The following is a 22,548-nucleotide window of genomic DNA, read 5'->3' as shown; positions in this document are numbered from 1 at the left end:
CATCCCTCAATCCCCTTGTAACAGGATTTTATTAGAATTCCATTAGGAAAGTTCACTAGTATTTATCACCCAAACAAGTAGAACTGCAAGTCATGTGCCTTGTGTACTATAAATAACAAATAAAGTAGTCCAAAATTCTGTATAAACTTACCTCTGTAGCCTGTTTCTTCCACCCAAGCATCTGGCTGCACAATGACTACTGCAGTATGTTTCTAGGATTTTAAGACAGGAAATAAGAGGAAAAAGCTACTCTTTCACATATTGCATAAAAATCACTCTCTCCTATCATCCTGCAAATAGCAATAACTAGATAATTCTTTGCTTCACTGAATAGATCCAGGAAGGGAAGTAAGAGGAGAAGAAACAAGAAATGTGTTAAGTTTTGTAAGATTATTTTACAATAGGTTTCTGTCAAGGAAGGCCTGCTGACTGTAAGTTAACGTGCCTTTTCATTGTAAAAAGCTAGGCTGACCTTTATCATCAAAAGAAATGAGGCAGGTGGCCTGGCTTGTACACATTGCCGTCCGAAATCTTAATACATCACTTAAAGCTAGCATGCCTCTTGGCACAACTAGCAGGAGGGGCCAAGATATGGAATAGGAGGATTAGGGCTACTTAAAACCAGCAGAGCCTCAGACATACAAACAGCACCTCCTCTCTCTACATCCGCATACATCAGTGTTTCACAAGCATGTGCACCCCCCGCCCCCAGATTGCTTACTATATTAAAAGGGACTAGGTTATGAAGGGGTTGGGGGGAGGGGGAGAGAGGAGGGGGGAGAGAAAAAAAAAATCAATTTTACATTGAACCTTCCATCCTTCACTAAATACTTACTGCCTTATGAGTGAATAGATGAAGCTGAGTCACCACAGAGGCACCACAAAGCTCTACCATCCACTCTAAATTTTCTGAATAAAAATTAGAAAAAAACCAGTACATTACAACAATACACCACCATGGGGATCTACAATTTACTAGTGTTGCTGTTCCAAAAAACATTAGGCATAAACAGAGGAGCCTCTATCTTCTTGGCTTGGTGAGGGAAAGGTGATTATTTAGCCGGAAGAACAATGGCTGTGATAGGGTCTTTCAAGCATTGCAGGTAAAGAAGGGAACAATGGGAATCTCAGGATTCCAGACAGACAAGACATACCCTTCAATATTTCATGAAGAAAAACAGCTATAAAGTCAGTTCATCTTAAAGAGAAAACCATCAATTAAAATTGGACTCAAGACTTAGCACAGAAACAGACATCGCGTTTGGACTACCATAACATTTTTATGGTAGCATAAATACTGAGCAAATAGATGTCACTACAGTGTTGTGCCACATTAGCGGCATGACAAAAGGTGTGCTGCTTTATTGTGGCACATGTCTATTTGGTCTGTGGTGGTGGAGTGTGGGCATCCCAGAGCTGCTCACACTTTCCTGCTAACCTGGGCAGGTGCTCCAGGGGCTGAAGAGGCCCCATCCTGTGCACCTTGGGTAGGATGCATCCTAGGGGTGCATCTCTACAAGTGGAGAAAGCCTGCACAGGTCCCAACATGAAGGCACAGAACCCAGGGAATCCCAGACACCCTATGCCTCCACACCACAACCTGGGTGACTACAGGCCTCATGCAGAGGCATGGGTCTAAGTGGACAGGGGTGGTGTGCAGAAGCCAGGTAGTCACTGGTACTTTGTGCCTCTATGCCAGGCTCGCACAGATTAGTGTCTCTGTGTGAAGCGTGGGTTACTGTGGGTCCTGGGAGACTGAACACTTAAGATTCCCCAGCTCCCATGCTGCCCTGTGCCAGAATCTGCACTGACGCATGCCTCCATGTAAGGGTATCACCACAGGTTCTGGCAAGGAGATGCAAGACAGCATAGGAGCCAGGGAATCCCCATGTACCCTGTGCTTCCATGCTAGGATTTGTGCTGACCCATGCCTCCAAGGTGGCCTGGGACTCAGTGCAGGGCCCAGGAAAGAGGCATGTGAGTCAGGAATTCCCCAGCTCCCACACTATCCTACATCTCCTTGCTGGAGACCTGCACCAACCTGCGCTTCAGGCAGAAACAGAGTGGCACAGGAGTCGGGGAATCCCTAGCACCGTCTCCTTACGCTGGGATGTGCACCGACCCATGCCTCCACCTGAAGCATGAGTCAGCACAGGTCCTGGTGTGGGGCTGCAAGGCAGCTGGGGAATCTCTGGACATGTTCCACCATAGCTGATCTGCTTCAGTTTGGCAAAATCTATTTCTAACTTTAGAGATATAAAATAATCTCTAATTAACATAAAGCAGTCAAAGTATTTAATTTTAAGTAATTTGCTGAACTGTTGGTGAAGAGACATGAAAAAAACCTCTTAAGTGAAGAATCTGTAATCATCACTGCACTAGGAATTAGCACTGCACACTTTGTGGTAATTACTGTAAATGTCAAGAGATATGGGAATAATTCATCCAGTCAAAAATAAATGTGATTCTAGACAAATTAGAGCCAGGGGCAGAAATGAATGAAGAGAAGCAATGGGAAAAATATGTGCAACCTCTACTGAAAAGTTTCAGTACTTAAATGTTTAAGCAACTCCATATACCTGTAGGTTTAAAACTAATGAGAAGACTACAATCCACTTCATTTATCTATCCTGTGTATAACTGCAGGCTTTAATATTTGAGTGTTTTTCACAACTGCTCTTTTGCAAGATTAAGAGGAGATAAAATTACACTGTGGTCGTCTCAATTGCTAAAAAGGTAATGGGTAGGAACAGTGCTAGGGCAGAAAAATACTTCAATTAACTGTATATTTTTGACAGTTAGTATATAAAAGCCTTTCTAGAGAAGTGCAGTACTTACTACATCTTTCCTTTTTAAAAGTGAAGAGAAAAATCCCAGAAAAATTAAATGGAAGGAAGATCATTTTAAAAACAATTTCATATGATCAATGTAGGCACTGACAGAAACTGGAGACATCATACAACTTGTTTTGACAAGTCGTGGAAAAGAATCAGAAATGCCTAATTTCATGATGAAGTAGGTTCTTCTAAAATCCCCATAATGAAGAATAAGCCCTAAGCAGTCTGCTGCAGGCACCTGGACAAAAGAGACCAAGAAAGCCTAGATTTCGTCTCAGATTAGACCTTCTATTACGAGTTGAACTCTTTCAACCTCATTTGAACTGGCTCTGCAGGTAGTATCATTTTCCTCAGTGGACCTATATGCAGAATAAAGAGGTGCTTAGTTTAAGGGCAAGATAATTTAGCCCTAGATGATTCCTGAAAAGTTATAGGAATGACACGTGTTAAGTTCAGTATTAAACACCACCCACACCTGATCTGTCAAGATATACTCCCCTCACCCCAAATAAAGTACGGCTGCCCCAACCCTATTCCTGCACTGCACTCTAATTAGGGGACTCCAGCACTGGAGTTTATTACTTACTGTTAAAAATGTTAATGATTACAGTTGGGTTTTCTAGGAGTTGGAATTTATCTAAAAGGGTACAGTATTTTCCTTAAAAGGTTCTACTGTTTTTTTCTTTTATTCAAATGTACTTTTAGGAACATCTATAGCAGAGGTGGGCAATTAATTCAACTGGAGGGCTGCTTAATGACTTTTGGTGAGCTATCAAAGGCTACAAGGGTAGCCTCATCCCTTGACAGGTGCCCCACCTCCCAATCGCCATCTTGGGACCAGAAGTCCCACCCCACTAAACCTTGACTGTTGCCACTGGTAGTCCCTCCCCATGCCCCCGGAAGTCCCCCTTTTGGGAGACGGGGAAGGCCAACCTGGAATTGGAGAAAAGACAAATCGTATACTAAAAATCAAACATTGACTATAACATATTTTAATTTTATTTAAAAAAAAAAATTGTCTTGATTTATGTGCGCTTGCATAGTGTATATAGAGGTCATTGCATAATGGTTCGAAATAAAATCTTTTGTATATTGTGTGTGGGGGTGTGTGGTTGGGGTGTGTATGTATGTATGGGATTTCTGCGGGAGGTGTGGGGTTTGTGGCGGGGGGGGCATGTAGATGCAGCCATTAAGAAGGGAATTGTAATAAAATGGAAGAGTATCATTATGCCCCTTTATAAATCCATAGTGCATTCACATTTGACTATGTTCTGGTCCCCACACCTCAAAAAAAGAACTGGAGAAGGTATAGAGAAGGGCAAAAAGGGTGATTAGTGATATGGAGGGGCTTCAATCTGGGGAAAGACTGAAAAGGCTAGGCCTATTCAGTTAAAAAAAAGACACGCTTGAGGGAGAACTTGATACCGGTTTATAAATTACTAAATGGTGAAAAGAATCTAAATAGGAATTTGTTATTTACTTTCTCTCACAATACAAGAACTAGGGGGTCACAAAATTAAACTAGTAGGTAGTAAGTTTAAAACCACCAAAAGGGAGTTCTTTTTCCACACAGTGTGCAATCTCTCGGACGTGGACAGGCTTGAGAGTCCAAAGGAGAGCTACTCGCATGATCAAAGGCCAAGAGAGCAAGCTTTATGAGAGCAGGCTAAGAGACATGGGACTCTTCAGCCTGGAGAAGAGAAGGCTGAGGTGGGACTTGCTGGCAGCCTATAAGTATATAAGGGAGGTGCACCAGGATCTGGGAGAACAGTTGTTTACCAGGGTTCCCCTAGGGATAACAAGATCTAATGGCCACAAACTTCTGGAAAGCTGATTTAGACTGGACATAAGACTATAAAAAAAGTTTTTTTCCTCGAGTGTCCAGGGTCTGGAACAGACTCCCCACCTGAGATGGTACAAACACCTACTCTGGACTCTTTCAAAAAGCATTTGGAATGGTTATCGTGCTGGGATCATTTGACCCTGGAAGACTTCCTGCCTAAGGCAGGGGGATGGACTTGATCTTGCAAGGTCCCCTCCAGCCCCTAATGTCTACGAATCTAAAAAAGTATGGAACTTTGCCACAAGACGCTGCAGAAGCTGACAGTTCAGAAAATGTTTGACAAATCCTTGGAGGAAAGGTGCATCAGTAGCTATTGAGCAGGGGAATTAGGAATACAGCTGCTGAATCAGAACGTCCTAAACCTTAAATACTAGAGGCTGCAAGTGAGAGGAACAGTGGGGAAAAACAAAGCCAGTCATAGCCAGTTCACTCACTCACAGCATCCATTCTCTGCCACTGTGTGACACTGGGCAAGATGGGCCTGTGGGCTGACCCAGTAAGTGGCTGTTCTTATGTTCTAATGCTACCATTAATTACCTTATTAACAACATAACCACACTGGCAGCATCATGATGTGAATTTCTGTGCTATGCACAACTTTCAGGGGCAACAAATTGGAAGGGTTCTACAAAGCCAAAATCTCTTCTATTTTTTTTTGCTATTGCCATGCATCCAAAACTTTTTTACCTCCAAAAAACCAAACAATGTATAATAGTGTGATAAGCTTTCAGAACTGTCCCTCAAAGAAGTGTATCTGAGCTTTTAAGAGACTAGCTGGGTTTTTTTTTTTTAGGAGTTGCACTTTGCTTAGAAGCAAACTGCATATTGAAATTCACAATGCAAATACAAATGTTTCCTGTGGTTTCTAGGAATTAGAATACACTTATTTCATCCAAAATCTCATACCTGTGTTCATATCCATGAAAGGCCCATAGCAGCAGATCTCAAAGTCTTTGAAGAGCTGAAAAACAAGGTACACGTTAACAGCTGAAAAACAAGGTGTACAGTGCCATTCTGGAACAGACACTCAATAAAAATGCAGTCGTGTAAAGAGGTACCTGTATGATTGTGGTTCCAAGCTATTTTCCGTGAATTAGTTATATGGCCTGAGGCTCATTCCAGTAGCCTACCATATTAAATGCTTTGAGAAATCAAGCAGAAGAGAATAGCAGGACTAGAAGGTACTCTCTCTTTCATGAAAAGGGCTGATAAATGAAAGCACTGGAGACTTGCCCTATAGAACACAGGTATTCTTAAGGAAATGTTGGCTGTTGGTACATGACTTATGCAAATGCCAACACAAACTTACCTTGGACAAGAGTGGAAAAAGAACATCTGCTTCCATCCCCACTCCCACAAAGTCCGTCTATTGTGCATGCAGCTTGAAAACAAATGCATTTCCTAATCAGCTAGATTTTTAATTTAAAAATTGACATTTTATTTTACAATACCTAATGATACTAGATACTTATCATGTCTACAGCAATTCTACCAGCTCCCAGAAAAGCTATTTCAAAAATGGTTTGAGAGAGAGAAATTCTCATGTACAAAGTATCTGTCAATCAACCTCACGGACCCATAAACAGAGTATAAAGTTCCTTCCTTCCAGTGGAAGTGATTTATTAGGTCTGAGGAGGCAGCTATTTTGCAGTTAACATTTGTTCCATGACCCACTTGCTTAATCACTAAATTAGTCTGCAACTTGCACAACAGCAGCTTAAAATTTTTCTTTTCAGTTCCAACATAAATCTTAAAATCAGAAGAGGCTGCAGTTGCCCAATATTAACAATCCCTATATTTTTTTATCATCATGCTCGGAGCAAATGAAACCAAGAATGTGCAACACAGTATCATTCCAATTATAAGATGACACTACATTTAAATCTAATCTACATTTTCATGAATCTACATTTTCAATCAGTTGAATTGAGGAAAAGCAGCATCTTCCCCTGAATATTAATTGATAGTTATTGATAAAATCCCTAAACTATTATTCCCCTTGCAAAATCCAATGGGAAAAATCAAGGAACCCAGGGAAGGACCCAACAGGTTAAATGCACACAAAAATAATACTAAGGTAAGTTTTAAAAAAGCATAATGGGTAGGGACCTACCTATTACACAGGGGCTGGATCCTTGTTTTGGGGGGGGGGGGGGAGAAAGGAGGAACGCAGGCATGGGTACTCATTTCGCGAGCAGAGTGCAGTGGCCCTCCCACACCTCTGATTGGCCAAGGGGCCCTAATGTCCCCACCCTTCGCTACTTATTGGCTGAGAGGGCTGCCTGTCATCTTGCCCTGCCCCTCGCTGCTGATTTTCTGCAAGGGCTCCCCTGCCCCTCTGCACCAATCAGTGGACAGGGCTGCATGATAGACAGCCCTTGCAGCCAATCAGCAGTGAGGGGTGGGTAAGCGGAAAACAGTGCTATTGCTCACTCTGAGGAACCAGAATTTTTTTTTGGTAAGTGTTCATCTCCCCCCCCCCACTGCATATTTTGCAGACACTGCGAAATCTGGCATTTCCCATGAAACCCAGGTAGAATCCACAAAATAGTGAATTTGGTAGGTCCCTAACAATGGGTGCAGGCCCTTGCAGCCAATCAGCAGTGAGGGGTGGGTAAGCGGAAAACAGTGCTATTGCTCACTCTGAGGAACCAGAATTTTTTTTTGGTAAGTGTTCATCTCCCCCCCCCCACTGCATATTTTGCAGACACTGCGAAATCTGGCATTTCCCCTGAAACCCAGGTAGAAATATTTTGCAGACACTGCGAAATCTGGCATTTCCCATGAAACCCAGGTAGAATCCACAAAATAGTGAATTTGGTAGGTCCCTAACAATGGGTGCAGCTACACGTGCAATTAATGTGAAGCAATAAACTGCAGAGCAGTTCGAGCCAGAGTAAACTGCTCCTGGGTGCAGCACCTACACGTGTGCCTGAGACAGCAGCATTTGAGCTACAGTGGATCAGGCTTGCAGCTTGCTGGGCTGACTGGGAGCAATTTATGCTCCTGGTCAGCATTTATACACGTATTTCAGTGCAGTTAATTACTCCGCCATAAGATCCCCAACACTATCTTACGGTGGAGTTAATTAGTTTACTGCACCCTAATACCAGCACGTGTAGACAGTGACACTTTACTGCGGAGCTAATTAGTCTGAAATTCAGAATGCAAACTTCATATGACAACATGTAAAGCCAAAACTCCAGATTCAAACATCTCTGGGTTTTAGCGGTTCAAATTTCAAATGTTCTTAATTTTTTTTGAGGGTAGTGCAAAAGGAGGAAGAGGGTAGATGGACGAAACATTTTCCGATAATTATTTTATTTTGCTAGAAAATGTTACTTTTGCTGAATCCAAAATGTTTCACTACCGGTTTTGACAAACTTCCAGTGAAGCACAGGGAAGGGTCCAACAGGACTCTGCATGGTTTCCTGGCAGCTCACCTTGTAGCTCTTCCCTGGCTCTATGGCTTCAGTGGTGACCTACCACTGGGATTACCTCAGGTCTGGAAGCCTCATCTTGGCAAAGGTCTCTTGGGGCTTCCAAGTCTTCTTGAGGAAAAGTTAATGCCTGCCTCCCCCTCCAGTGGAGCACACCAGGGAGATCCCCAGTAACTGTGGAGCAGTGGCATTATAAGTCACCCAGATGTTTGGCCTTTGCCTGTATGAGCTGAGCCTGCCATCACACCAGAAAAGATGATCTTACATAGCATCCTTAAGGACCAATCAGTGTGGGTCTTCTGGTCAGGTACGATGGCAGCACAACAGATCACCATGTGGCACCCTACTCATGGTGTGAACATAGTTATTCTCAAGGCAAGAAAGAACAGGCCAGATTATTACACTTTCAGCTATCAAGTCTTGGTGTTACAGAAGTAGGTTAACAACAGTATGTAGTCCTGAAGTCAATACTGAAGTAAAACCCAAGCATGTTGTTAGACACACCAGGCTTCTGGAAATGCTATTTATGGAAGGAAACAGAGCCAAGATTATGACCACTTCCAATCAGTAAAATAGCATCTTCTGCAAGAGCTATTCTAGCTAATTTCCAGAATAGGTAATTAAATGTTCTGCCTAAGACTCTTACGCAGTTTCAGTTGATACAGTATTCTTATCCTATGTTACTATAAAATGCTGCTGCACACTGTTAAACAACTAGGGCAGAATTTTATTTCACTTTATGCGCCTAAATGGTATTATCCAGTCCATTCTACAGGCTTCCTCTTCAAAGGTGAGCCACTGCCCCTTGCATTTAATTATTAGATAAAACAGATAGAGAACAATGGGAAAGTTTCTGCCCAGTTTGAGCAGTGATCCAGACCTGAACCAAGGGCCCTCTCCCTTCCAGGCCACAATCCATCTTCAATGAACCACATCCACTTCAGCTTATTCAATTGCTCCTGGCCCAATACAACTCCCTGCATTGAGTGGCCCAGACTCCAGTTTCCAAGGAGCAATGGAAAGGGAACTTGATAATGCTTAACCTGCAGCCTGGCAATTAAAACACTGTGTTGGGAAGTTGGAGAGATGCAGATTCAAATCACCTCTGGGTGAGGAGTGCTTAGAACCAGTCTCCTGCTTCCTGGGCGAATACCCTAGCCACTAAACAATCGGGCAAAAGCCATGGAAAGACCTTCCCTGGAATTTCAGGAATTATGCTCAGGTACATACTTATGGAACTGTATACCTGCTCAACCAGAGCGCATCCTATTTAGTATGCTCAGCAGTTGTGTGGACATTGAGTCAACACTGTATATGGCACAGGATCTATAGCTTTGTGCAGGTGCCAAAAAAGTGCAGGTATGTGGGTGGGTTAAATGCCAGTTGGGCATGTAAAGTGAAATAGGGTTGAATTCCACCATAGTGATAGCAACATTTTAAATGAAAATTTTCCCACTGCTCTCTATCCATTTTATTTAATGATTAAATGCAAGTGCCAGTGGCTCAGCTTTAAAAGGAAGGGGAGATAGATCTCATTACCCCGCAGGTTATGCTGAGAAATTTTATTCACAGATATTTGTAAAACATGACTTTAAAATTCTTAGACAAAAGAGGCAATAGAAAAAGAAAAATACTATTCCCATTAAGTCACCTCCTACAGGAGCTTAAAAATCAATTTGGCTGCTTTCAAAGACTGAATAGTAAACTACCCCCCCCATAAACGTACCATATAATTTCTTGCTTTTTATGTATTTTTCTTCTCCTCCTGCTTTCTCAGAAGTGTCAACGTGCTATAGAAAGACTGACACTTTACAAACAAAACAAGATGTAGCCAAAATATCTTTAGGCTCAGCACAAGGGTTTGACCATTACTAATGGAAAGTAGGAAGATGCTGTTTGAAGCATCTTGCTAGACTGGTCCATTACATTGGTGTTCAACTTTTTTGCCTCATGGGCTGGGTGGGCGATCCCCAGCCCATCTGTGGGCTAGATACTGTCACTGGACCTGATCTGGCCACGCGGGAGAGAAGGGGAATGACTGGGCCGTGATCTGGCTGCACACGGCTTGGGGATTTGTGGTGGTAGTATTAATTGTCACTGTAAAACTTCCTCAACCCATGGTGAACCCCATGGTCCAAATACAATGGCACAACAGGCTGAATTGCCCCTCTCATATATGGTAGGGCATGGCTGAAGAGAGAACTCTGGCCTAGTTCTGTAGGCCACTGGTTACTTACATTTGCAGATAAAAGCATATTTCCCCCAAAATCAATTGGAGGGGATAGTACCATACTGGTGAATGGAGAGACTTGAGGGAAAAAATCTATGTAGTTCCAGGTAAAAGGGCAAAGTTTCCCCCAAATTTAGAAGACTGATCCCAACTGATGGCACAAGCCGTATGATGAAAGGCTGAGAGAACCAAGTACAACATCAGTTTAGACACAATGGAAACTGAGGTTGCCATAAAGAACAGAACAGTATTTCTTCCTCTTCTCCTTTACTACAGAAGACAGGATGTAAACAATGGGTTTAAACTGCAGCAAAGCCAGTTGAATTGCAGGAAATACATACCCTTACTGTAAAGAAGAGTCAGACAGTGAAACTAGCTGCCCAGGGAAGTGCTAGAAATCTCCTTTCACTGGAAGTTTAAGAGGCAGCTTGACAGTCTTGGATAGTATAGGAATAAGCATGTCCTACATCCAAGCAGGACTCAAAGTCCCTTCCAACCCTGTGGTTCTATGCTATAATGCTAACAAACTATGCCTGCAAGTTTTTAAGGCCACAGAGTATTTTCACAAGGCCAAAAAAGAATAAAATCAAATGAATGAAAGCCATCACCACCAACCAAGTTTCACCACTTTAAAGGTTCTGAGTAAACCCATTTTCTTTCCTACCTGTGGTAAGACATCATGACAATGGAGTATATTTCAAAGATTCATCACATTGAAAACTTCTCTAGCGATTTAGTTAAAAGGGCCATGTACACAGAATATTAATATCTATCTAAAAACAAACAAACCTAATTAATGGGAACAGAATATCATTTAGAGAAAATGTTGAAGTCAAACATTAAGTTAAGACATCACAGGCAGGCAATTGGTGATAACAGTCCATGTGACTTCACATAAGAAATAGCATAAATCAAGGATAATCAACCCCTGGCCCATTGATCAGATCTGTCCTGCAGAGCTGTTATCTGGCCTGCTGGGCTCCTTGTGGTCCAAAAATTTGTCAGCACAGGAGCAGTTGTACCATTCATTGCCATTCCCATGTTGCCAGATTTCTGGACCTCTGGGAACCTGGCAGGCTGGCTAGTGTGGTCCTATGTGTTAGATCAAACAGAGGGCTGGGCTGGTATTGGACCTGCTCTGGGTGCCAGCTCAACTATAGGTTGGTTGTACCTTTTTCCTTCCATTCAAGCATCCATTTCCCCCAAGTTGGAAGCTCCATCCCCCAAAACGACCCTATTTACAAAAGGTGCCTTCTATCCGATTCCTTCAAGAAAATTACACATTTTATAGGGCTATCCCATCATCAAAAAATCTTATTTAGACAGATACTGCAACTAGCTCCCTGGGAACTGCCTCCCAACAGAACATTAACCCAGCCCACTTCCATGTTATACAAGATGTAATTCATTCTTGGTATGTAAAGACACTGAATATTTCTGTTGCAGTGTTGGCAAGCCCTACTAGCAGCAGTGCAGAGAGAGTTACCTGTACCCTTCACACAATCAATTTTGTACATGTGATTTCATCAAAAGATCAGAAGAATATTTCAGCTATTTAACTGGCACAGTAAATATAAGTTAAAGCAGAATGGAAACCTTTTATAGCTATGAATGCCTTTCATGCTGATGTGCTTATACCTTTCCAGCCTGGGACTGTCTAGCTCTCTTAGGACCTTGGTGGTTTCTCCCATTGATTACATCTCCTCTCACTTCGAAGTCGGACTGGAAGATAATCAGAAAGGCAAAAATTAGAGATGGGTTAGGCCTGCTCTCTCAGCACTTGGGACAAAGCAGGCAAGAGTACTCAGATTTCAGAAACCTGAAACCTTACAATTAATGCACACATAAGACTGGCTAAAAGGTATTACTCTCTAGTTCACGCTTTCCTGCAAAGTAAACAAAATCCTGTGGCTTTATCAGGCCAATGTTTCTTTAAAAGGAAACAAATTTTACAGAATAGAGCGAACTGAAAAAAAATTGTAGAGGAAACTCATTCAAGAGAAATTAACAGTATATAACCTAGAACTTAATTTTTTTCATCATTTATTTCATTTTAAAGCATTCACTTAACATTTAGATTATCAAGGACAGCACTGTATTTGCTGTTAATCTAAGGCATGTATCGGTCTCTAAAATCAATTGCTTATTCTTCAATAAAACCATATCAGATTTCTATGCAGAATCAGTAGGGAATTTTAAAGAGAGACGTAGATGTTTTCATTAAGAGGGAGGCAATGTCTGTTCTCTCTCACATTTTTTCTGAACAGAAGATGCTTAAAGCTAACGGGAAACAATAGATTGCCTACACCATTGACCAAAGACATTAAAATATGAGAAGCTTCCAAAAGGGTATGGTAGGGCAGAGATGGAAAATGAAAGTCTGCCAGAATCTTTCTGGGGACTGGAACAATTTATAAGGATTTTTTTTTTTTTTTTTATAAAGGCTTTTTGCATATTGGTGTCTCCTTTTTGATTGGAGAATCCAACAGTATAGTGACATCAAGACACTTCTCCATTAGAATTCTGAAATTTTGCAGTAGGCCAAATTTGCCAAAATTTTGGGGGACAAATGCTTGAAGCAAAGAATATGAGAATTACCCATAGGAAGATGGATGGAATAAATAGACTATTCAGAAAGTCTATTCCATCCAGGAAGAGCATACACAAACTGCAGATGCTTGCTCAGCCTGACAAAGGGTATTTATATCCAAAAGCTTGCTAAGAAGAATTTTTCCAACTATTTGAGTTGGTCTAATAAAAGTATTACATTCACCCAAAGAACCTTGTCTGCCTATGTCCTTAGACCAACATGGCTACAACCTATACCACTAATAAACCTAGCACTATAACAACTGTGCACTAGCAAGATTCATACCTTTGGCATTTCACTCTTTAAAGAGACCAGACCTACCTCATAAAGTATTCTTCTTTCCTTAAAAGACTGAATAACCCCTAGAAAAAGAACAGTGAAAGAGGGCGCAAGTCACATTATAATCAGCCAGAACCTTCTTTTCAGTACCAACAGGATAAATTTGGCTACCACCTCAAGCCCTCTAGATTATCTACTGATGCACAAAACAAACGATTCAACATTTAAATAAAATTGTTTGTTGATTTATATAAATATTATTCAATGCCTGAAAGTGCTTCTAGCATATTTCAGGTTAGTGCTTCTTTTTTAAACAATGCTAACTCTGTAGTAACTCATTAATAGGTTTTTAGGAGCTGCATTCCATTTAAATTATAAAGAAAAAGATAGCATCTTTGGGCTTAACCATTTATTGTTAGTTATGAAGCAATATGTACAGTACTTAAAAAGAAGAAAGACCAAGTATTAAGGCTCAATACTTGCATGGAACTCTGCAAAGTATCAGAGGCTAATGTGTTAGCCTGTTATTTTGTAGAATTCCATGTAAATATTGAGCCTTACAGATTTCCATGTAAATGCATAAAAATTTCATGCATGACACATGAAATGTTAATCGTACAGTGTCAAGAAGCATGGGGCAGGGGGAAGAAGAGGGAGGGGACAGGTGGAAAGCATGGAGCTTCAGAGGAAAGTATACTTACACTGATAGCTAACCACCCATTTTCTTCCTGCGATGCCCAAAAAGTACTTTAGTGTACGCTCACACACTAGATCCATATCTGCAGATTAAATAAAAATATATAGAGTTCACTCTAATATTCATTCTCATATTGACTCTACATAAAGTGACTTTGAAACACTAGCCCATAGGGGAGAGACAATATCCCATAACTGAGATACATAAGTATCAGTGTCCCAACCTAAAAGGATGTGACTCTGTGTATAGTCAGCATATGCTGACTACCTCATGCCATTCAGCCCATTTTAAATATTGAACAGAGACAAGGAAAGGCCTGAAAAGTTGCCAAAAATACAACACCATGTTTGCACGCAAGTGGCATATGTTAACCCTTCAGGTTCTCCAACTGTAGTTGTCCCACTAAGTTTCTCAAGAAGGAAAAAAAACTACACCAAAGTGACAAAGATTTCTTCCCCCTGCCTTCCTAATATAAAGGGACAGGAAAGCCAATGTGAGAAGTCACATCTGATCTTTAAGCACCTCAAAATGTTTTGGCAAAGCAAGATAAACAGAGTATTTAGTATAACTAACTAGATTCTGAATTTTTTATTCATTAGATTTATATGCTGCCCTTTCCCAAAGAAAGACTCAGGGTGGCTTATAAATACAGATTAACTGCCTGCAGCAGCCCATAAAATACATTTTAATATGTAAAGCTTTTTTGTTTAACAGCTGCTAGTAGATTTAGTAAGGAGCTTAAACCTCACCTCTGCCAAGCAATTTTAATTTTGAGTATAATAAAAGTTCTGAACAGAGAGGTTTTTATACTTCCCAGTTAATATTATGCTAAACATTTTAAGAATTTAATTTACATTTGGAAAATTTGAAGCTGTTCTGTGTACTTAAGTTTTTGTTTCTTCAAGTCTCTAATAAAGAGATTCATAAGGTCCTACTGCCGTATTTACGATCAAATACATCTTTCCCCCCAAAATCAGTGCTCTAAAATTAGGGTGTATCTTAAGCAGAAGAGCTCATTTTTTGCACTAAAATTGAAGCATAGGGATAGTACAACAGCTACATGGGGGGAGGCAGGCGCAGGGGAACAGAGTATAGTCTCCAGTCACAGTTTTAACCCTTTCACAGTTGCTGCCAAATCGTCAGTCATTTTTGGCTGCCAATTAGGCAGTGGCAGCAAAAAGGTTAACATTTTGGCTTATGCCTGAACAGCAACTAAAAAATTGGGATTCAGCCCTGTGGTCAGGATTTAGCCATGCCTCTGGAAAAAATTCTCTGTTTTCTCATTCTCCCTACCAAAAATATGGTGTTATTTTTATTTGAGGTTTTACAGTGTACAACAAAATATAGTAAGTACACAAGACAGTTTCAGTTGCAACTAAAAAAAAAAGGTGAAAACCCCTCATATAGTTGTTTTCTAAAGTTAATCTGTTCTAGAAAGTATGCCCGAACCAGGTTGCCAGTTATGCTGTTATTTTGTTCTTATGAAGTATTAGCTATGCATTCTTTCCTAGAATTAATTCTTGTTTTTTATATAAACTACAGACTTTTTTTGAGAATGAATTTAAGTGACATTTCAAAGCCTGAGGATGTCTCTTTCAAAAACACATACTGCAGTTTCCTTCAGGGCACAAGCATTCACAAAGAGAAACAAGGCTCTTCCTCTGGCTGGTTTTGAATTATCCTTTGTCATTCTGCTACTGACACCTTTTCTAAACTGCAGTCAGCAAGCCTGAAAAGTGACATCCATTGCTCATCTTAATGGGGTGTTAAAATCAAAATCATATCAATGAAACCTTATAAACAAGTGAATGCAATGCCAATTCATCTGGACTCCATATATTGGAATAAGACACAGATGGGTTTATGTTTTTGTTAGGCCCAGAAACACAACCACTGAAACAGAATAGAGTAGTAGGTCATAAATCCCATGTCTTAAACTTCATCATGCCGAATGACTTAGCCTGGAGCAAGCATTTTCACTTAGCCTGGAGTAAGCATTGTGTATGGTATTAAATGCATGGTTTGTTCATAGCAATCCCAACACACCTGTTTTCATTATGACATGGGTTGTTCCTTCAGTGATTTGATTAGATAAAGTGCTCTGGGTTTTCCGGGCAAACTTCTGCACCAGTAACTGAAAACAAGAAAATACTGAATTAGAAATAATTGATTTAATCAAAGCCTTAGGTATCTGACTTTGAACAGGAGTTTTTCATATTATAAATATTTGGTCTCCAACACACACAACTGAAGAATTAAAACATGCACCAGTTGAAGTACATATGAGAGATCACTCTTAAACAAACAAAAACAAATGCAAACATTGTGTCAGACCCAGAAATTCAACCATTATTTAAAAAACTAGGTTAATTTTGCCTTTAAAAGAAAAATCTCACTACCATAAATAGATCAAAGTGAAGAAACACTGTATTTCCTTACATATTACACACCTCCAAGTAAAACCAGCACTTTTTGGGAAGGCGGAATGTAGAAATTGATTTTTCCAGAGTTATGGTCAATTGTGTGACAGTCAGCCCTCCTGGAAACACAGTATCCAAGAAGTGTGGCATCCCAGGAGACAGTTTGTGTGAGGCAACAGGAACTTCCTAGTGTGGCAGGACAGCAACAAGGCTAGGGCAGAAGTGTTATTTCTTTAAGTAATTCTTTCTGTAAGTTCCTGTAAATAATAAAGTCTTTTTCTGTACCACAAGCCTCACCAAGATACTACAGAGTGCATGCAGCAGCACATTTGCCCTAAGCCAGCTCAATTTCTCCTAGTGCTTAGCCAAAAGCTAAAGCTATGAGAAGGACACCATGCTTGCTTGCTGGGCCAAAGACAAATACCAGCCATGCTGACAGGTATTAGAACAGTGTTTCTATGTTTGCTCTACTGAAGGAGGAAAAGTCAGCTTCTCTCCTTACAACAGGCACAATTTTGGAAGGCTGCTTTTGGGGTGGGGGTGGGGGAAGGGGGAAATGGTACTTGTGGTATATGGGTAAATACACTATGCTATACTGATTCGGTTTGAATCAGTCTCTGAATGAACACCGCCATTGAAAGGTGTACAGCAACTGAGGTATTAAAAACAAACAAACAAACCAGAAAAAACACCCCAACCCCGCCAAAAACCAAAAAACAAATTTCTGGTGACTACAAAACAGGAAGTTAAGATGTAAAAGGTCAGTGATATTACTTTCCATTATAGACTGCTTACCAAGAAGGATTGTGAAAAGCACGTTCATTGCAGTAAAAAAAAAAAATTAAGAAGTAACTAGGTAGCAGAAGAAGTTAGCCAGATACATTATTTCTCTATATCTCAGAGATGTCAAACTTTCAGCCTACAGAGCCATGCCATTTGGCCCACATGGGGCCCTAGAGGGGCCAGGAATTCAGAAACAGAGACCTAATGAAGATGTCAGGAGTGAGGGTGAGGGGGAGTAGGAAGTGATCGCTTTGTTAACCCCTGTGGCACCCTCACCCTATCACATTTGGTTCTGGCCCAGGAGACCAGGGGAAGATCAACACCCTTGCCTTAGTATCATCATCAGTTGTAACTGGTTGATAAATAATTAATGTTTCTTGATAACAAGGGTTTATCAGCAAAAAACACCAAAAACAGTATTTTCATGTTGATAAAATAGTTCATCAAATAATCCCATCCACTCTCAAGAATCCAAATCACTAAGACCTAGCTGCATAAATTTATGGAATTTATAGAATACTCTCATGGACCCAGAGGGACAGCCTTCCATCTTCAGTTCCCTTTGTGCAAAAATGAAGCTTATTTCCTACCTATGGGGACTTTTTACCATCTTGTACCATCTACACTTTCCTCAGAGCCTGACAAAGGGACTTTGATCCTGAAAGTTTGCAGAAAAGGACAATTTTCTTGCCATTTTCCAGTTGGTCTAATAAAAGGTATAATTTTGGAACCAAGAGTTCTAGTTTTTTGCATATAAATTTATGGAAGGTACATACGGGTTGAACAGGGATTTCTGAATCGATCCGCAGGGTACAAGACATGGAATCATGTATTTGCAATCCCCATGTTTAGGTATAAAAGGTAACTCTCTACTGCGGAAGGTGTCTGGTAATCCCATTTTTCAGGACTTTTGCTAGTCATCAGCAGGGACCAGGAAGAAATCCTTCCCCTCCCCTCACGAATGCTACTGGGATCTCCCTCCACCCCACTAAAATTTTGAATGTTGGTCATGGATAAGGCTGGAGTTCTTCCTCAGAGGCACTGGGTGTTGGCTGCAGCCAAGGCTGGGGATTTTGATTGGGGTGTGCCAGTGCTTCTGCCAGAAAATCCTGGAGAGCAGGTCTGCCCCTCTGCTCATGGTCAGACCAACTGTCATATTTGGCATCAGGAAGGAATTGTACCCCATGGTCAGATTGTTTTGAACTGTGGGGATTTTAGTCTTCCTCTGTAGCACAGGGTGTGACCCTCTTCCTGGGGTCTCTTGAGCATATATTAACAACTTTGACAAAAGCAGGATGTTGGCCGCCATGGCCCCCCTGCTTAACCTGTGGCAATTTAGGGTGTTATGTCTTGTGTTGCACCTGGGTTGACTCTGCAGTTTTGCTAAAGATATTAGACAATGGATTTGTATAGGGTGTTTTGGATACGGATGATCCTCCCTCAGGTAACAGATTGGACTAGATGATGACCTATGGAGATCTCTTCCAGCCCTACTCTTCTATAATTCTATATTTCTGAGTGGCAGCTGGAGAACAGCCAATACAAAAACATAAACTTTTTCTTCCAGATACACTAATTGAAGGTACTGTGCAAGGCCAAAGGAAAGCTTAGATCAGACCACTGTGTCCGAAAAATGAAGATCATGAAGAGGATACAGATTACTCAAGATCATGAGATTATACCCCAAGCCAAGTTAACTGAAGGAGAAAGGACTGAAAGCACAAACTGACCAACACTACCACCACCAGTTCATAGCAGAAGTTGCAACCATCACATGGTACTCTCTATGAAGAAACGCATTCTAACAGGCACTATTGGACATCATACTGCAGTCAGCCTTTTTAAAACAAAATATATATATAGTTGCTAAGTTATTTTAATTAAGCAGCTACAAAGCACATGACAAGTGACACATTAGCTTAATAACTCTTTGCAGTGCAAGAAATCAAAATCTTTATAACCAGCTGTAGACCACATTCTAATTTCAAGTGGGACTTACCTACATTATAAATTCATTGTGGTTTAACAAGCTTGGAGCAGAACTGATCAAGACCCAGTTCAGGAAAGCATTCTTATCAGGACTTGCTTACATTTTAAGCATGCACTTCAGTCCCACTGAAGCCTATAGAACTTAAACATGTACTTAGGCTCCAGTTTTGGAAATTACTTAAGTCTGTTCAACTGGCAGCCTGCAGGCCAATGGGTTAAGCTGCAGCCCCCAGGCCCCTGACTAGCCACCAGTATGCCCATAACTCTGGAGACAACAACAGCCAGAGTCTCTGGGCTCCCCCTCCCTCCTCTGGCTTCCACTTTCTGTGGCTGTTCCATGGGATGGGGCAATGCGGTGTGGTGCAGGGAGCTGAGGATCAGCTTGGGGGTACACAGTGCAATGGTAGAGCACTGCCGTGAGCACAGTAAAGCAGTGAGGAGACTCATAGCTCATCCTAATGCAGCCCATGGGTATGCTGCCCCCACCAAAGCAGCTCATGCAACATTCATTCCCTGGCTGCTTAGAAGCTGGACAGCCTGAACTTATGAAATGTATACAAGTAGCAAGGACTTCTGTAGTTTAGAAATGAAATATTTTAAAGAGCTCTGATGATGGGCAGGTGAGAGCAGAGGGCAGGTCTAGAATACCAGGGGTATAGTGAGGCCAGAGTTACACTAAGACAGGGAGGGAAGGGCACAGTTACTCATTGTTTTATGCATTGTGCCTGGCTCTACCTCCTGCTATCAGCTTGCATAACTTGAACAGCATATCTTCTCAAATGTAAAAGTAGTTATGTGCATAAGCATTACATTATTGTATAGGTTTGTACAGATGCACTCTCCTTTACTCAGGAACAGTGCACTATTCTACCTGCTGATGAAGATGCCATTCCTAGCCATTTAAAAACTCTAAACAGCATTAACAGTGTAATTCCTATCAACCAGTATCCAAAGTCCTTAACACTGACAAATTAGGTTATATGTAACTTTAATACTGATAATACTAGAACATTTAATCTATAATTCAAATGTATAGATTGCTTCATGTAGAAGTTAAAAATGTTCTTAGGACACAGGGGTCAGTATGCATTTATTAGAAGGGGACCAACAAAAGAAAATGAAATACACTTACAAATTCATGCTGGTTGAGACCCGATGCTACAATTGACATTTTTTTCCTGCTGAGCACAACTGGGCTTTTGGCATTTTCTTTTCCAGCTCTATGGTGTGGAACATGTGCAGAGGCAAATACTCTCCTCTCCAGTTCACATCCCCGAGTATTCTTCCTATCATCAATATTGCAAGGTATGGCAGAACCATTTGTTGCTTCTGCAGTTTGGCTGTGGGAAAGCCTTTTAAGAAACTTCAAGGGGGAGCTGTTTGGAATCCTGCTCATGTTTCCACAAGGACTGGAGAGGATAGCAGCACTGTTTAGTTTTGTTTCAGACTTCTGCTCTGTTGCATTTTCTGAAGGAAAGAGGAATCAGTCACTGAACCAGTCTTAGTCTTTAAATTAGTTTCATGCTTGTTCCAGTCATGTTGGAAAAGGTTGTTTTATCTTTTAAGTTTATAGGCTTACAGTCACTTTCTCTACTTATTTATTCACTACTTCACTTCTATTTTATTCATTATATTAAATAATCAGGAATCATTATCCTCCTGATTTAAAGAAAAAGGTACTGGAAACATCCATGAAACCTTGTAGAATGAAATTAATAATATTCTTGGGAAATGTCAATTTGAGACCAAAACATTAAGAATCATTAGTACCTTAGAGTGCTTAACCAATTCCTCATGGCAAGCAGTACCTTTTAAGAGAAAAGAATTCATAGACTACATTTCAATAAGTTAACTATATATTTTATGAATAAGACTTTTCAGCTCTTTTCTTATTGATATATAAACTACATTAGTGGTACTATGGAGATCCCTTCCATAGTACCAACAAATTCCAGTCAATTTCATATGATGGGTTTGTGCTGTCTGAAATGTTACCTGGTTCTTTCCTGTACTGATTACACTGTTCCTCTGCCTTTTGTACTAGCAGCAGTGCTGCATCACCTTGTTGGGACTTTCCTTCTTGAGAAGGTGTGTTGGGTTCCAGTGCAAGAGTCTTTGAAAAGCTATGTTGCCAAGCTTCCTTATTCAATAAGTGAGATTTAGAGGTAGAAAGAAGTGAAGATGAAGACCTCAAAGTAAGAAAAAAAAAATTATGAATTATTTATGCACTCAATTCTTTCTTTAGTGATCAGACCTTTTGTATAACAATAGTGAAATTATATGTTCAGGAATGATTAGCAACAAAACTGCTATGAAGGCAGAACAACAACATATCTGAACATATAAAAGACTGCATATGTCAATATGCCAAACTGTCAGGCAAATTTTCTCAAATTGACCCCAAGTGATAAATGCTATTAAGATTGCTCTTAATGGCATATTAGCAGTGTTTCACTGCATTATTTGGTCTCTCAAACTAGGATGTTAATTCTAGTCTTTCATCCCCCTAGCTCTCAAACTTCACTAGAACCCGGGTCACTCAACACAAAAATCTTCTCTGATTCCACTGGACCAATTTATATCCACTCTGCTTCCTCCAACTAATTCTTCAAGGGCAAGATTGATCTCCCAAATGTCTTCTGACTGACACATGCAGGAAAAAAACACAAGTGACCATAAAAACAGCACTTAAACAAAGGTAACTAACTCTTCCCTTCAAAGGAGAATTAAATATACCTACAACATCCATGACAGATGTTTGTTTAATCAGTTCTTAATCTCAAATGAGGGGGATTCCAAAGCCTCTTTAACTAGCCTATTCTAATACTCCACTAATTTTATAATTAAAAAGATTGATTTAATATCCAACCTAAGTAATCCTTGTTAAAATTATGCTGATTTCTTTTGCTTTTCCCTCAGTGGTCATTGATCAGAATCCTCTTTACATTTTTTCTCTTTTTTAACATCTTGGAAGGCTGTTAGGTTCCCTCTATAGGCTTCTCTTTTCTCGGGAAAACAAACCCAATTCCTTTACACTAATTAGGTTAATCTTTACTATGCTTACATATTATTACAAAAATTAGATGCTTTTTTTTTTTTTAAATGCATAAAAAATTATTGCTGGAAAAGTCTTACAGGTCCAGCTCCAAAGGACCATGCAAACTCTCCCCACAGTTTATTTTCTAGTATTTTGTATAGTCCAATTTTAAGGGATCCTGGTGATGGGGTTTTGTTATTCTGGTCCAAGAGATCTTGTTGCTGGGAGAAATTTCTTAGATCATCCCAAGCTATTCCCTACATTCCTTGAGGTTTACTCTTTGTTTATTTGTACAGTGTTCTCCTACTGGTCCACCCACTCTTCATTGAACATTTTTAAACCAGCACCTCCATTTTTACTATTGTCCTTGGTCCTGAACAACTTGAAGACACAGCACAGCAGG

At 40.5% G+C, this 22,548-nt stretch overlaps 1 protein-coding gene across 1 annotated transcript in view; it reads right to left on the bottom strand.

Annotated features, from left to right (window-relative positions):
* Positions 1-22,548, bottom strand: part of BRCA1 (BRCA1, DNA repair associated) — a 55,910-nt gene that overhangs the window by 4,507 nt on the left and 28,855 nt on the right. The window contains 9 exon segments of the mRNA XM_025200763.1: positions 152-212; positions 836-909; positions 5,587-5,641; positions 11,989-12,072; positions 13,262-13,302; positions 13,921-13,998; positions 15,963-16,050; positions 20,241-20,575; positions 21,104-21,297. Coding sequence (XP_025056548.1) covers positions 152-212; positions 836-909; positions 5,587-5,641; positions 11,989-12,072; positions 13,262-13,302; positions 13,921-13,998; positions 15,963-16,050; positions 20,241-20,575; positions 21,104-21,297 — 1,010 coding nt within the window.

This window comes from Alligator sinensis, unplaced genomic scaffold, assembly GCF_000455745.1.
Source record: "Alligator sinensis unplaced genomic scaffold, ASM45574v1 scaffold161_1, whole genome shotgun sequence".
NCBI lineage: Eukaryota > Metazoa > Chordata > Crocodylia > Alligatoridae > Alligator > Alligator sinensis.
The sequence above is the reverse complement of the archived record's forward strand: the minus strand, read 5'-3'. Positions and strand labels throughout refer to the sequence as shown.